Source organism: Cherax quadricarinatus, chromosome 38 (assembly GCF_038502225.1).
Source record: "Cherax quadricarinatus isolate ZL_2023a chromosome 38, ASM3850222v1, whole genome shotgun sequence".
Lineage (NCBI taxonomy): Eukaryota > Metazoa > Arthropoda > Malacostraca > Decapoda > Parastacidae > Cherax > Cherax quadricarinatus.
The window spans coordinates 17,392,239-17,409,866 of record NC_091329.1 but is presented as its reverse complement, the minus strand read 5'-3'; the positions used below and the strand labels follow the sequence as shown (position 1 = coordinate 17,409,866).

The 17,628-nt window shown below is 39.7% G+C and overlaps 1 protein-coding gene across 2 annotated transcripts in view; it reads left to right on the top strand.

Moving 5' to 3' along the window:
- Nucleotides 1-17,628, top strand: part of LOC128693030 (uncharacterized) — a 69,243-nt gene that overhangs the window by 28,800 nt on the left and 22,815 nt on the right. The window contains exons 6-10 of one of the 2 annotated variants that reach the window (XM_053782511.2): nucleotides 2,280-2,424; nucleotides 2,773-2,948; nucleotides 3,857-4,026; nucleotides 4,576-4,741; nucleotides 5,850-6,571. In XM_053782511.2, the coding sequence (XP_053638486.2) occupies nucleotides 2,280-2,424; nucleotides 2,773-2,948; nucleotides 3,857-4,026; nucleotides 4,576-4,741; nucleotides 5,850-5,914 (722 nt within the window). In that variant the 3' untranslated portion in view covers nucleotides 5,915-6,571. Of the gene's footprint in view, nucleotides 1-2,279; nucleotides 2,425-2,772; nucleotides 2,949-3,856; nucleotides 4,027-4,575; nucleotides 4,742-5,849; nucleotides 6,572-17,628 lie in introns of those variants that run through there. The other variant, XM_070092141.1, reaches the window with a different exon arrangement.

Here is a 17,628-nt window from a genome sequence, read left to right as displayed (position 1 = left end):
CATAGAACTAGAAGTTTACGAGTATGATTGTACTATTTGTTTGCGTTATTTGATGCTATACTAACTGTTCGTCTTCCCTTCTGTCACTCGTTGGCCATAACATTGAATTTGTTGCGTCTTAAGAGGTTTTCATTGCACGAGGGTCGTTAAGCTTGCAGTTCACATGTGCACCACTGATCAAGAAATTTTTAAACGTTATGACAGGGATAAAAGTAAACTCTTAGTTTATGTAGAGTAGAAATGTGCAACTCTCTGATCTCAAGAGATTTCAATGTGTTGCTGTTTCTCTAGGAGTGATCTATTGTGTATGAATGTTGGTCATTCTTCTGCAGCCCAGCATGATAGAAGGTTGAAGTGTAGTGGATTTTGGTTATGATAGTGTTGTATTTTGCATTTCTTCTCTTATCTTTCATTTTTGGATAGCACTGAAAATGAATTTGACAAATATTTTTGTTAGTTGGTATGGGTTTGAAAAGGGCATGCTTAGTATAGGCCGGTAGGCCTGCTGCAGTGTTCCTCCTTTCTTATGTTCTTAAGTTTTTTCTACTGTGCAGAATAGATACCTGGCCATCGAGAATTTTCCATGTAAACATTGTATACTGTGTGTCTCTTGTTTCCAGTGAGTATATTCAGTGAGTTTTGAGAAATTCCCAATTGTTTAAATATTTTGGCGCAAGAACATAAGGAGCACGGCAGAAGGCTTACTGGTCAATACTAGACAGGTTCACCCTCTAACCCAACCCTTCTCGGTCGAAGAGTCTGGTACGTCAGTCCAAATTAAATTTGAAGCGATCCCTGAGCACAAACTCTGATCACTCTTCTTGGCAGATGGTTACACTCGTCTGCAACTCTATTTCCAAATCACTATTTTCCTATTTCCTTTCTAAATCTGAATTTATGCATATTAGGCTTCAAGCCTATTTTTCTCCTCCTACATATTTCAAGAGTTGCAGGAGTACAGCTCTTAGTATATAAGAAAAAATTCTTATATAGTTTATTAATATTGTAATCCTCTTCATGTTCTCAAATGCATTTTTATCTACTCTTTAGCCTGGAAATCATATCTGCGTCGCAAAATCTAAATGAGGCATTATAGATGATGTGTAGAACTGGAGAATAACCTTTTCACTACTGTTGCTTATACATGGAAAAATAAACACATAAGCAATATAATGTGATCCTTTATTGACAACGTTTCGCCCACACAGTGGGCTGTATCAAGTCACATACAGATCTGCTTATACATCTTGATATAAATTCAAGCACTCTGTTAGCCTTATTATAGATGCTTAGGTCCTATTAGTGGTCCTGGCCTTAAATTTGTGTGTATCATAACTCCTATGTTATTATCAGTTGTATGCTTATGTTTTGTGGAGGTTTTCTTGTTGTATCCTACTCAATTTATTTTGTAGCCGGTGTATTTAATTTTCCATTAAAGGAAATTTGAGCACAGAAAAGTAATATTAAATGGAATTTCATAGCTATGAAAAATGTTATTACTGGCGCGGCTATCATTGCTTTAATCATACATGTACTCATAATCCCCCCTCATTATTTTCATGGCCTTTGCTACATTTGCCATTTTGTGTTCTCTAAAGAGCTGATGTTCGTAGTTCTAGTTATTTTACATATTCCTTTCATTCTGTGACCTGATTTGAGAATGTTTACAATTCAGGCGAATTTTTTGGGGTATTACCCCAAAACAGATTTGTGTAGAGGGAAATTACCCACTAGATTTGAAAATCCACAAAATCCGGAAAAAAACAAGAAGCATTCAAATTCAAAATAATTTATTAAATCCATGTGTATGGAGAATACAGTTATACAAGTTGTAAAGTATGTATTATATGCGATAAAGCGTCTTTAAAAATAAAACACAAAATTAGCAAAATAATAAAATGGAAAATAAATATTTTTTTAATATAATGAAGACGGTTAATTGTGCGAGACCATAATTAATGTTTAGTTTTTGCGAACTGTTTAAAAACTGAATACCACTTACATTAATTTATCCCTTTTGATCTCATTTTATAAATTGTCAATAATAAGTCACAGTTCTCAAATGTCTTTGAAGTGTTCTAGAAAACTGCATTCTCGATTTTCTTCAGCTGTGAAAAACAGGTCCTTCCTTCTCCAAAGTCATGTTGACCTAGGTTGTGTAGCTTGTCTTGTCGTAAGTTCACTTTTGACCCGCCACTTCAAGAATTTAATGATGTGTAGTGTCAGTGCAACTGGTCTGTAGCACAACCACTGCTACGTAAACTTACCCTGTGGTGTAGATGCGCCGCTGGACCTATCACAACCGTTGCTGGGAAGTCGGTCAGCGTTGACGGAGAGCGAGAAACAGAGCTCAGGGTCTTCTTCATCGTCATCCTGCAGCGACTCCGACGTAACCCAGGGAACCTACAGTAGTGACTCCTTCAGGTAAGCCCTGGCTGCATTCCTCTGTCACAGTAGATTGTGTGTGAGGGGAGTTCTTCAATAAGAGGGTTTCAGACTCGTCACGTAATGGACTGGGAAATAGCAGTCACCAACTACGACCCTAGAGTAAAAGTCTTTTACCGAGCCCTTATCCTGTCAGCCATGCGCCATGTAACCCCTAGCGCTTCCCTCTTATTTTATATAATACTAATACTTCTGTCTCCACGCAACCTGATTACCTCTTGTTTACCAGGCGTTGTGTGACTCTAACGGCTACAACGCTTCTAAACTAATAATAATAATAATAATAATAGTAATATTAAAACAATTTTGATACATTTTGGTTCCCAGGCTGAGCGACTCGTTGAGCCAGTATGATACCTTTCCCCAATCATGCGAGGTTGGGACATCCTCGGAGACCAGCCTGGCTCGTCGTCCCAGAGAGAGAGTATTACTTCCCTGTCACGTGTGTGGTAAAATCTTCGACCGACCAAGCCTCATCAAGCGTCACATGCGAACTCATACAGGTGCGTCATCCGTACAGGTGCGTTAGACATGATAGTGTGTGAGAAAGCCTATGTGTACCTATGGTAACAGAGTTATGTCCGTGCTGTCTTGTCTTCAATATTTTATCTAACAAATATTTGTTCCCATTGGTTATGGTTCTTATGTCCTTTAGAACCCTTTTCCGCTGTTCTATCTGTGAAAAGCCGATTTTCTAGTTCCCTTCCGAAGATACTCATTTATTCTCAGTGTACAACTATTGTCTCGTGTTTTTCCTGTTGATGCTACTAAGCAAGCTTCTTTATATATTCTTCTTTATTCTTTAACTACTCTTTATCTATTCTTTTGACTTTTTGCTCCTTCTATTGATGGTGCTAACTAGTTTTCATTATCTAATCTTAAATGTTCGTTTATTCTTTACATATTGTTACTGATAGAGTAGTGTTTCTTACTCATTTCTTCGTTTACTGGTGTTTATTTTTCTCGTAGATGTGAAGATCCAGGTTAAATGCCTCTTCAAAGGGAGACTAACTTGGTGAAGGACTTTTAATCCAAGAACTGGAGCTTCTCCCTTATAATCAAACCTGATTAACCCCCCGACACCCTTCCCCTCCCACTGGTGATATATGGTCCTTACAGGCTTAAACTTCCCCGTGATTATACAGTAGTAACGATCACGCTAAGATGAACTAGTTAACTACTTACTCGACTTTTAAATGTGTGAAATTAAGTCAATAACAATTGGTTTTTAATCGTTGACAAAGTTTGTGAGAACTTCCCCCTCCCCCTGACAATTTAAGAACTAACCATACCCCGGCCGGGATTGAACCCGCGGTCATAGATTCTCAAAACTGTAACGACACTCGCTAACGTAAATCCTCCCAACTCTCAAACGGCAATAACTTGAGTAGTTTCTTCTTTGCTGCTGCAGGGGAGAAGCCGCACGCGTGTGAGGTGTGCGGAAAGGGCTTCTCCACCAGTTCCTCTCTCAACACTCACCGGAGGATTCACAGTGGGGAGAAACCTCATCAGTGCGCAGCCTGCGGCAAGAGGTTCACCGCCTCCTCTAACCTCTACTACCACAAGATGACCCACGTTAAGGTACCACACTCGCGCCTTTCAAGTATTCATCACCTGAAGAATTATCACCAGAGAATTATGTATTAAAAGATATATATATCCGAGGATATGTTATTATAGATTATTTTCATATCAATATTCGAATTGATTCGTAGATGTTCATTGGAAAATTTGTACTAAGATATTTCTCCTGTAATTACGGTACTGATATATTCCTCTGAGAAATATCCTTGCTGACAAATATTCGTCAGAGACAGGCAAGAGTGTTTTGAAAATATATGAAGCTATGCAGGCAAAAATTATATATATATATATATATATATATATATATATATATATATATATATATATATATATATATATATATATATATATATATATATATATATATATATATATATATATATACACACACACTCGCAAACAGGTGACCTTGTCAATGCAGAAGTCACATGAAGATGGAAATCTTTTATTTTAAGATTTTGATCTCCATGTGGCTTCTGTATATTATTATATACATACAGACATCACCAATACTACTAAAGTCAAAGTCGTCTCCACCTATCACAGGACAAGCCCCATAAATGCTCTGTTTGCGGTCGGTCATTCCCCACACCTGGCGACCTACGGTGTCACGCCTTCACCCACACCGGCCAGTGGCCTCACCGCTGCCCAGTATGTGCCAAGGGCTTCAGCAAGCTCACTAACCTCCGTAATCACCTCCTCCTCCATTCAGGTGAGTAGTAGGTGCCTTAAGGTACCACAGGGTGGTGCCCGCAAGGTGACTCTGGCGGGGCAGTGTAAAGATCATCACCAAGTCACCATTACCCAAGTCACTAAAAAATTATCCCTACCACCTGTATCATGTTAAAATTCATCCATATCACAAATATTAATCTAACACTCATGTGGCCCACATCATGTTAATACTAATCCATACAAACCATATTATTCTAAAATATATTCATACAATCCACATCATGTTAAAACTCCTGCACACCACAACACCATGCTAGAACTCACTCTACAGTCTACATCATGCTAAGGCTCATCCATATTATCAAAATTATGCTGAAACTAGTTGATAATTATCAATAAGCTTTAATTCATTCCTATTACCAACAATCTTCAGTACAACATCTTGTTCTATGGTGTAAATAAAAGATTTGGGAAAGTATTTCCGCTTAATATTCCACTGGACAGGTGAAAGCGTCTTAAGTAACCTATTTTCATCCAATAGGGTGACGTTTATAGGCTCGCAACCGAGAAATTCCTTTTCATTCTCGAGCCAGTCAAGACGTGCAGGCAAATGTCTGAACATCTCTTGCTCCTGATCAGCTAATAGTTAGTAGATACCAGAGTGTTAGGCGACTGTTGTGGGTCGCCTCCAAAGGGTGATGGTATGTCATGGGAATAACTGGGCTTTGAAATAAGCTGAAGTTAATAAATTTTAGCCTGAAAATTCAATAGCATAAGAAAAGTGGCCACGGGCTGTCGACCTTCTGCTATGATGCTAAATACACATTGTTCCTCCGTTTTCTTAGAAATAAATGTTCTGTTATTTTAGTAGTCTTCTTTTTATAATATAAAGTCTGATCTACTGATCAGTTTATTCAAAATTCTTATCTCTTGATTGTTTTTTGTAAACAACACAAAACATCTTAGATCCTTAGCAGCTTAGATCTTTGTATCAATATTATTAATTTTCTTTTCTGATTTGTGAAGTAGTATTATCTTATTGTCTATAAATTGAATTCTTTGTTATTTCCTTATGCTGCATCCACTCACATACTACTTGCACTTGCAAAACTGACTCATGCATTTATATTTTAACCCAACGACAGCAGGAGCCAAGCGACGAGAGAGTCACCACCCCGCGCCGGGTATCAGAAGTCAGGTTGTGTTGTAACGACGACAGGTCTCTGGTGCTGTCTGTTTTAGCTCGACCTCCACTCCTCTTGTCTGTGCATCAGACAAAGCTTGTTCCAAATATAATTGCATCACTTGAAGAATACGTATCTCGAGGGGAAATAGACAGATTTTGCCTGGCCAGTTTTCTTAACCAAGACTTACTAAAATTTACGAAAGTTAAAGTCGATTACAGTACTTTGCCAGTCTATGAATTTGAATTAATTATTTTTTTACTGCTTCGCTTGCAGGGCGTTTTCTTCCGATGGTCCATGTAATTAAATGGAAATCAGAGAGAAGCAAAGTATCAAGGCTTGAAAATAAACTTAGATATACTAATAATAATAATAATAATAATAATAATAACAGTAATAGTAAAAATACCAGTAAACAAATGAAAAAATAAGGCATATACAGATATTTTAAATTCTAGCACCTATTAGAAAATTAAGTGTCTTTCTTCCTCTGGCAGTTACAAGTGCAAGGAAAGTGGAACATTATTTTCAAGAGTGAAAATAATACATGTATATAAATTAGAGCCTTGGATATATGCACCAAATTTGATCAACACGACTTAACAGTGTAAAAAAAAAAAAGCCGGAAATCCTATAACGTGTGTGAATTAACTTCGAAATTTTGAGAGCACAATCGTAAACAAGTGAGACAATTTTCGTATTAAAAAAAAAAGATATCACAACCTGGAATTAGGAAAGAATGAATTAGGCTTTTCCTTCTCTTTTTTTTTTTTTTTTATTGAATCAGATTGCCTCCTATTCCCTCAGATGCTATATAACCTCTACGGGTTTAACGCCTTCCCGTAAATATTACTAGTGATGCATAAATAAACAGCGACGCTTACGACGACGTTTCGGTCCGACTTGGACCATTTACAAAGTCGTCGTAAGCTCCTCCTATGTGCGGGTTATTTATATATTGTTCCAGTCACGGTATTGTGCATTTATGTATATGAAAATTACTGTGGTGTATGTAGCAAGGTATTACCACGTTTAGGGTGTAAATATAAACTGGGCATTACAAAGCAGCGAGTATAAAAGTCAGGGAATCGTGTAGCCACAAGTGTAATCATAGCCACGTATGACGTTAGAAGTGTAAACATAGTCATGCATTATGACGTTGCGAGTGTAAGCATAGTGACACATTATGACGTCACGAGTGTAAACATAGTCGCGCATGACGTCGCGAGTGGAAACATAATAGCCGCATATTAAGATGTCACGAGTGTAAACATAGCCGCGCATTATGACGTCACGAGTGTAAACATAGTCGCGCATGACGTCGCGAGTGGAAACATAATAGCCGCATATTAAGATGTCACGAGTGTAAACATAGCCGCGCATTATGACGTCACGAGTGTAAACATAGCCGCGTATTATGACACCACGAGTGCAAAAATAGTCTCGCATTATGACGTAACGAGTGCAAACATTGCCAAGCATTACATAATGACGTCACGAATGCAAGCCATGCACAATGGCGTCACGAGTGAACAGAATATTTTAATTGCATATGTAAACACAGTTGGACAACAAGATGGCTAGAGTGTAATCCGAGTTACACAGGCGCTGCGAGACGATTCATTAACGACAGTGGTCACTGTTAGCTGATTCGGATGATCTTACCTGTGTGACGTCTCTGGGGGAGGAATAAGGACCTACCTACCTGGAGTCTACCTGGAGGTTCCGGGGGTCAATGTCCCCTGCAGCCCGGTTCTCGACCAGACCTCCCATGAAAAAACCTATGGTAATTCCCACCATTTACAAGGGAAAAGGTTTTTCGGTGCTGCTGAAGGATTCTTGATCCAAGGAATTGAAGCTATCCTCTTCCTCGAATCAAAACCTGTTTCCACCCATTCCCTAGGCTTTGCATTAAAATATAACTTAAGTTCCCAGTTATTATATGAGAGAATAAGACGTAGGCTTTAGCACAGTATTATTTATTAATATACTTTTCTTCACTATTGACGCCAAAGAGACTTTATCTGGGGGTCGGACTTCTCTGACCATCTTCGCAGCCGTTGGCAACAATATTAGTCCCATTAATGTTGGTAGAACTGCCGATAATATGTTAGGTAAAAGGACACAGGTACAACTAATGTGACATTTTATTGTGGCAACGTTTCTCTCACTAGGAGCTTTATCAAGCAGTAACCGCTTGATAAAGCTTGATAAAGTGTTCTTTTACCTAATGCTGGTCCCATATGACTCATAACAAATTATATTTTATCAAGCCAAGTCTAGGTTTCTGGCCTTAGCATCGATGCCGAGGTTAGGAGACTACGCCTCCCGTCTTCGCATCGGCATACAAGTCACACACACGGATATTTCATGGAGAGGCGCTCCGTTCCACTCTGTGAGAATTGTAGCCCTTGTGGCTTAGCGCTTCTTTTTGATTATAATAATAATAATGTGAGAATTGTCAGGTTCCAATTTCAGTTTGCCATATTCTATTGGACTGTCCTGTCTTTCAACGAACACGCAAAATTTAACTCCTACGTCTTCAGCGCTCTAACACCCTCACTTTATCTTCCCTCCTTGCTGACGGCCCCACCTTTGACTTAGTCTCCTTCTTCGACTTTTTGACAGCAACTGATTTATTACACAAACTTTGATAATACTTTCTTTAGCACTCCTCACAGCCTTTCTGACTCTACCTCTGTTATCCTCGCTACCCATGCTACTATAGCTATAACCAGGCAACACCCCCCCTGCCCTGCAGCTCTGTATGACCCTAATGGGTTTAGGGACAGAGCCAGGCTCGTGGTGTTCTGTGGTCAGGGTTTAGTTTATATGTTTAAAAATTTCCAAGAGTGTGTATGTGTATTTATTTGTGTGTATTTTCCAATATGAGCCTCTGAGTGTTAAAATACATCTCATAGGGCCACCTCTTAATTCTCGGTCATATGACCGTTTAGGTTTACTGTATTTTTTGTTTCCTAAGTTATGTATGTCGTCCGCCTCTACAGTCTCGTTCCTCAACTCCGTGACCGGATTTATTGAACACATTCCCAGCATCCTGCTGTTGCACAGAAAATTTCCGAAACCCTCTGCGGCATAGCATCAAACGTTCAAAAATATTTCCTCCTATTTTATCGACGGTGAGTGTGTAGGTTCACATTTGCCCATTTTTCTTGTAAAATAGTGCTAAATTTTAATTCCCGTTAAATCAAATGAAATATACAATCAGTTGAGACTTTATTAGGTACAGCCTTCTAGTACTGGGTAGAGTCCCTGAACATCTTGAATTCGTGGCATAAATTGAACAAGGTGCTGGAAATTTTCCCTAGTGATCCTAGTCCCTGTTGACATGATAGCATCACGCAATTGCTACAGAATTTCCAGCTGTATAGTCCTTGTGGCTTAGCGCTTCTTTTTTATTATAATAATAATACAGAATTTCCAACTGCACATTCTTGATGTGAATCTCCCATTCCACCACATCCTGAAGTTTATGCCAAATTCTGACCCTGATTCATCAGAGAAGACGACGGTTTTCCAAGTTTCATATTTCCAGTGTTCTTGAGCCTGTAGCCCTTGTAGCCTCACTTTCCTGTTCTTAGCTGACAGGAGTGGAACCTGATGTGGTCTTCTGTTGCCGTAGTCCATCCACTTCAAGGTTGGGCGTGTTGTGCATCCAGAGATGTTCTTCTTCATTCCACTGTTGTATTGCATCTTTATTTAAATTACTGTCACTTTCCTGTTAGCTTGAGCCACTCTAGCCATTCTCTTCTGACCTCTCTCATTAAGAAAGCGTTATCGCCCACAGAAGTGCAGCTCAATGGAAGTTTTGTGTTTTTCACACCATTCTCAGTAAATTCTAGAGACTGTAGTGCGTGAAAATCCCAGGATAACAGTTCCTGAGATGCTCAAACCACCCCGTCTGGCACCAACAATCATTCCACGGTCCAAGTCACTTAGATCACGACGTTTCTTGCCCATTCTGAAATTCGGTCTGAAATTATTTAAAAACTTGGAATCGTTAGAATCGGATCAGTTACTGGAGATTTATTTTTTCTGATCAGCGCTGATAAGCATTTTTAAAAGTAAGCTTAGTGTTAGCTATCGGCTATCTAAATTTCAGTTTGTCAATACTGTTTATAAAATTTCCTTTTCACGCCTCTTTGATTGGCTACAAACCCTAACCGCTTGTGAGATCTTAACTGAAAGTATTATTATACTGATTATGGTATGTGTGGGATGTCAGTTTGTCATTTGGTGAGAAATTTCATCAAATTAGATTGTCTAAAAAATATTAAGAAAAACAAATATTATTTCTCAGGTGACTGTGGAGAATTTTAAGTAGGACATAAGCAGAGGCGGCTGAGCTTTTGGAATACAGGGATACCTTTGTCGGAATATACAGCGACTGAAATACATCTTGGTTTAAATTGTTAGGTTAGTTTTGATTTGGTTTGGTTCCCTTATGTTACACTTTAGTTGTTTCATCCTAGGGAAATTTTGTCCTACGGGGCTGCCCAAGTTTTCGTAACAAGGCTGGTTTTGTCCTGAGGTGGGGAAAGGGGAGGTTATGTTCCACTTTTTTTTCTCCTACACCCATTTAAGCTAGGGTAGATTAGGCTCCGTTAGATTAGGTTAGGTTAGCTACATTAGATTAGGTAAGGTTGCATTAGGTTAGGTTAGGTTACATTAGTTTACGTCAGGTTAGATTACATTAGGTTGGGTTACATTACATTAGGTTAGGCTGCATTTGGTTATGTTACATTAGATTACGTTAGGCTACACAGAATTAGGTTAGGCTACATTAGGTTAGGCTACATTACGTTAGGCTACATTACGTTAAGTTACGTTACATTAGATTCGGCTAGATTACATTAGGGTTAGGTATGGTTAAGTTACATTAGCTTGGGCTACATTTGGTTAAGTTACATTAGCTTAGGCTACATTTGGTTAAGTTACATACGTTTAGGTTAGGCTACATTCTGTCAAACACATGTCCAACTACAAGCATTCTGTGACTTTATTTTTCCAGTGTCTTTCTTTTACCTACCCAAAATTGTCTTTTATTTCATAGATTTTTTACGTGTTAAAAATTTGTGACTTTTCTTCAGTGACTTTTTTAACTACTCAAAATTTTGTCTTTTCTTTCGTGTCATTTTTTAACTACCCAAAATTGTGACTTTATTACGGACTACACCTCTGCCTGTATTACCTACATTCACCAATTTATACAAAGACAAAATCCATGAGAAAATATCTAATGGGCAATGCAATAAAATCATAGTAAACAGGTGATTTCAGAATATGCAAAACAATCACATGATAGTTCCTTGATAATGTGAGAAGTCACGAAAGTGCTTGGAGTTTCACTATTCTTTCACAGTAGTTGTTTTGCATCTAATGGGTAAGTAGAGGTTCGTGAGGTGTAGAGCGGCAGATGAAGTCACTGGCAGCTATGTGACAGCGGTGTTAGGTTTATTGAGAATTACCGTGTTTTATCCAATACTTCCGAGACTGAAAGCGAACATGAGTGGCTTTAGTGTGATACAACGAAGATTATGACGAAGTATATGAACACTGGACCAACACCACCACCAATTTGCACAAAATTAATAGCAGTAATCACATCTAGAGTCCATAGTACTGCATAACTTGAAGGAGTGGAGAGCAGTGCACCAGTAAGGTAGAGTAATGTATATTTTGAGTTGATGGTAAATCTGCCTTCCTAAAGCGTTAATTTCAGTGAAACCTGAAGTTAGGCCTTCAAAGCTTGCTGTGCTGATATGGAAATGAACGTAGGAGTCAAACTTTCCTGGTGGCAGCTGGGCGGGGCTGGGTCATTTGCTGGAACAAACAGGTACTCTGGAATTCTTGAACACTTGATCCTCACCTGGATGCCATACGGCAACCAGTGTCGCGTGAGAACCTTTCTTGGCCGTCTCCCATCTGAAGGCAGGGTGGCTGTATCCTCTGACCACCTCACTGGACAGAAGGAACGCTTAATCCACGTGAAGATGGTGTAACCGTATCCTGTTGTGACCACACCACTGGGCAGAAGGTACGCTTACACTACCTCATGTAGGTAGTATGACTGTATCCTGTGACCACACCACTGGGCAGAAGGTACGCTTACACTACCTCATGAAGGTAGTATGATGTATCCTGTGACCACACCACTGGGCAAAAGATACGCTTACACCACCTCATGAAGGTAGTATGACTATCCTGTGACCACACCACTGGGCAGAAGGTACGCGTACACCACCTCATGAAGGTAGTATGACAATCCTGTGAACACACCACTTGGCAGAAGGCACGCTTACACTATTAACACCACTTTATGAAGGTAGTTTGACCCCCAACGTGTTACCACACCACCATACCTTTGTTAATTCCTACCTTTCCTTCCCTGCCTGGCCACACCACCTTCAAGAAAGTGATTTAGTGACCTCTGATTCCCAAATGACAATGAATATATTAGTGATGTGTTCTTGATTTATTTACAGTTTAGTGGTGTAAACGTTCTAATTAACGACAATTTATTATTCGGGGAAATGAGTGCCTATTTATTAAGGACATTAATGAGACGGTGTAGATTCCTTGGCGTTAGGCTGGGTCAGTGTCAGGCTGGGTCAGTGTCAGGCTACGTCAATATCAAGCTGAATCATTGTCAGCATAGGCTGGTAGCAGAATCATCACAGTTCCCACTTTGCCTTTACACTGAGATGACCAGAAGCTCGTAAACTCACTTTTGGGAGTTGATACCCAGAGAGTCTGCGCACATTGTTAAATGTATTTACAAGGAGTCTCCAGCAGCAAACACCTTCAACGAAGGCGCCTTGATGTCCGCGAAGGGCTCTGTATAATATTCTCGGGTTTTCCAGAAGGAATTTGCAAATTATTTCTTTTGTTTTATAGTTAAAACAAGCAGTTGGTTTCTTTTTCACTACGTCACAATAAATCATATAATTAAGGAATAAATCTGAGTTTCCTTTTTGAAAACAAGTCTAAAGAGTTTATCATTAATTCCCATTAGATGTTAACGAGAATAACCCGAGACTGTGTGTGTGTGTTTCAACGCCCTTATCATAAACCCACATTTTCTGATTCTTCATTTGGTATTTTGATACCGGTGAAAGACTTTTTTAAAAGAATTTGAGAGCCTTAGCTCCTTTGATCACCCCTGATTAACTTTAATTCCCCGGACGCTGTGTGATACCTTCTGGATAATCACTTTCGGAAGCATACAATAATCTCAGGTCTAACTGTTCATATTTCCAAACAATCTTTGTTCGTTTAAATATATTCAAACGGTGTTGGCTAGTTTATTTTTACGCCGCCTCGTAATAAGGCACTAAACCAAAATATAAGCACACAGGAAGGACCTAAAGTGGCACTCTCTTCCCATGTCGCCATTTTAAGTCTCTGCCGTATGTCTATATGTGTTAGTGTGTGACTAGTTAATGATCCAAGCCGGACCAAAACATCGCTGTAAGTTTCTTTCCCTATGTGCCGGTTATTTGTGTATTATTCCAGTCACGGTATTGTTCTTTTGGCTATATGTTAAAGGGGATAACCTGATTGTTTGTCCGACATTAACACAACTACTTTGAATTTTGTGTTTTTTTTTTTTTTTTCGTCTTTTGTACTCTGCACGCATGCAATAAACTTTTCTGAAGAAAAAAAATCTACATTTTTTATTTGTACCTTTATATTACGCAAGTTTTGGATCGACCTTGCAAAAATTTCGACATTAAGTTTTTTCGTAATCTTCCTTTCTGATGGCCAAATATTCCACTTTCAAGGACACGAGTTTGAATTTATTTATTTTTCACTTCATAGATAACTCTGACAAATGAGCAAATAATTTATATGTGCCTTTACTTATCTCTGTTTATTAACCAATTTACTTATGCCAGTTTTGCAATAAATTTGCAAGATTTTTAAGTTTAACATTGCTATATTCTCGTCAGTGAAGGTTGCTAGACACTAGTGAACGGTTCTTGCTCCAAGGAATTAGAGCTGATCACCCGGATTGTTTCCCATGCCCCCCACCCAGGAGTTATATGATCCATACGGGTTTGGCGATACTCCGTGGATGTAATAATATTTAGCCTTGTTTAGAACAGTAATGTCCCTAGTATTTCCAGAACTGAAGGCTCTGTAGACATGACAGTGCCAGCCATGATTATTCGAGGCTTGTGATGTGTCATGTCTACAGGTGAAAGATAGGATGAAGGCAAGATGTCTAAGGGAGTGATGCTAACTTACTACATGTATAGCTTTCATGCACCTTCTGATGTCGGATAAGTACGAGGCGTGTCTTGACACGGCTGCCTTGCCTTGACACGGCTGCCCTGCCTTGACGCGGCTGCCCTGCTTGTAATTCCACACGTTTTCCGTCATAGTTATCGCTGAGTCTCCTTTCATTCTGCGTAGGCAGTTCGGTGCTGGTGGAGGTAAGGTTTCTTCGGGAAACAGGACAAGTGTTTCCTGACGCGAGTCTTAATCATATAACCAGCATCTGGAGCTTTTGGTCATCTGACTGAGACCTTCCGCTGGTTTACCGTTCCACCCCCTCTAAAAATTATAGTTATTTTGGAAATTATGGAACATTTCAGTCTCTCCATCTATACGCTAATCTCAGAGATTACATGATGCTATTTTTGTTTTCTCAGGAGCTAATGCAACCTGCTATTATTACTTACTTCAAGCATAACTAGCCACAAGGTACTGAATAATAAACCTCACGTAAGTTATTATCTACTTGGTAATAAGAGGTTAAGTCACTTGTATATTCAGTTATTCATAGTTTTCCTTCCGTGTCTGTTTCTCCCTTCTCTTCCTTCCTCTCGCTATTTTAAAAGTTTACAAGCATTAAATTCAGTAAATTCTCTTTTCAGTGTACAAGAGTCAGTTTGATGACTCCCACGCGATCTCAATTTGTCATTATGTAATAACCCGGATCGTGACGTGTAATGCGACGAGCTGAAAAATGCGGAGATTTTTTGTTGTTGGGACTATTTTACACGAAACTCGTTATATGGTTATTCACTTTTTGTTTGTGGGTGAAAGGAATTATTTAGTTTCCTGAAGATCCTGGCAGACACCTCCAGACAGGGAAATTTTCCGATTTCTTTTTTTTTCTTGTGCGCCACTGTCCTTCCTACGGAGTTTCGGATATCTGAAAAAAAGCCAAGACTTACGTAGAATCTTTTCGTTTAAGAGTAATTGAGTCTTCGCCAGACACTGGGAGTGGAAAATTGATTAGCTGTGTGATGTAGCCGTGTAAAGCTCTGCTACGAGGCGCCTTCCGCCAGTGCTAGGCACGCAGAGTAAAAATCCAAATTTCGCTTCAACCGCCTCGGGTTGGGAACAGCAGTGACGACGTCATAACAATTGGTCCTCCAGCAACGACTCTGTAACTCTGGGAGGAAAGAGGAAGGCACGCATTTATTTTTGTACACTCTCACTAAGAGAGATCTTTCCCCTCCTCCCCGCTTCCCCCGGAGAGATCTTAACCTTTCTTTCCCTTCCATGGAGAAATCTTTCCCCTTCCTTCCCTTCTCCCGAGAGTTTTTTCCCTTCACCCCTTCCCCCAAGAGATCTTTCTCCTCTCCCCTTCCTGAGAGATATTTCCCCTCCCATCTCCCTTCGAGAAGGATGACATGATCCCGGTGAAAAGTTCTCGATCCAAAGAATTAGAGGTAATCAACACTTGGATCAAATCTTCTTTCCTCTCATTCCCAGGTGTAAGATCCATACACGTTTAGCACTTCCTCAAAATAATAATTTTCTTTCTGCCAGTGACCTGCAGAGTCTCCCACCTGCAAGTTCTGGAAAAAAAATTAATTCTGGCGTTATTCCAGTGGCAAAAATTGTTGAAAAAAAAAAAAAAAAGTTTGTGAAATTCAGTATATTTACCGAGCTGTTTTTTTTTTTTTTAAATATATTTTTCCTGCTTGGCCTTTTCATCGAGCCATTATTTCGCCAGACAAGACGAACAAAAATTCAACATAACATCTCTCGTGGAAAATAGTCTCAACACACGAAGTAAGTTTAGTTCATTTAGCCCCCACCTCTCTTACCCCTCTAGCAACACCCGGCCACTTCTTTAACTATTCTTCCCTCCTCTCCTACAGCCTCCCCTCCACCCCTCCTACAACTTCCCCCCTTCCACCTCCTACAACTTCCCCCTCCCCCTCCTACAACCTAACCTCTTCCCTCTTCTCTACTTCATCATTCAGTTCTGGAAAACTAAACATAAATGCAGAATAATGCGATCCTTTACTGACTTACGTTTCGCCCACACAGTGAACCTTATCAAGTCACATACAGGGCGAAACGTAGGCAATACAGGATTGCATTATACTGCATTTGTATTTATTTTTCCATCGTTTCGGTATTTTATACCATTTAACCTCCTTTAGTTCTCTTTAACCCCACCCCCCCCCCCCCGTTCTCTGCAACCCCAAGACCTTCTTCCTAACGATTCCGACCCCCCCTCCACTTTCTTCTTATCTTCACCCCATCCCTCCTCTAACCCTAAACCTATCTTCTCCAACCAAATCCTTAGCTGGGGTAAGTTTGGAGGAGGAATTAGTTACTTTGGAATTGTGGGAAGTTGCTTCGGGGCGGGAAAAAAGGATTGTTTGGGTGCAGGGTATTAGTTGCCTTAGAGGAATGGAAAATAAATAACAAAAAGGCAAAATATCGTCACTGAAACAATTCACAAATAACCCGCACATAGAAGAGAGGAGCTAACGACGACGTTTCGGTCCGACTTGGACCATTTACAAAGTTACGGTCCAAGTCGGACCGAAACGTCGTCGTTAGCTCCTCTATTGTATGTGCGGGTTATTTGTGAATAGAAAATGGTTTCCTTGGAGGAAGTGGAAGACGGGGCCATTTTGAGATGAGAAATTGTTCTTTTTTAAGGTGGGGTATCTGCTGTTTTTTTTTTTTTTTTTTATTTTTTTATTGACATTTTACATAAAACTGTATGTACGAAGACATTCTCAATTATCCAAAAATTCTTTACACACTTACTATTGTTGTATATTAAACTTCATATCAAATACATAATACGTAACACCTCAATAATTACGAAACAAATAAAGGTTTGAAAATAACAATCTCCACACCTCACCACAGAAAAATAAACACAGTATAATATAACAAATGATTCGTCCCACCTCACTTCAATACACTACATTCGTCCCACCTCACTTCCATACACTACATTCGTCCCACCTCACTTCCATACACTACATTCGTCCCACCTCACTTCCATACACTACATTCGTCCCACCTCACTTCCATACACTACATTCGTCCCACCTCACTTCCATACACTACATTCGTCCCACCTCACTTCAATACACTACATTCGTCCCACCTCACTTCCATACACTACATTCGTCCCACCTCACTTCCATACACTACATTCGTCCCACCTCACTTCCATACACTACATTCGTCCCACCTCACTTCCATACACTACATTCGTCCCACCTCACTTCCATACACTACATTCGTCCCACCTCACTTCCATACACTACATTCGTCCCACCTCACTTCCATACACTACATTCGTCCCACCTCACTTCCATACACTACATTCGTCCCACCTCACTTCCATACACTACATTCGTCCCACCTCACTTCCATACACTACATTCGTCCCACCTCACTTCCATACACTACATTCGTCCCACCTCACTTCCATACACTACATTCG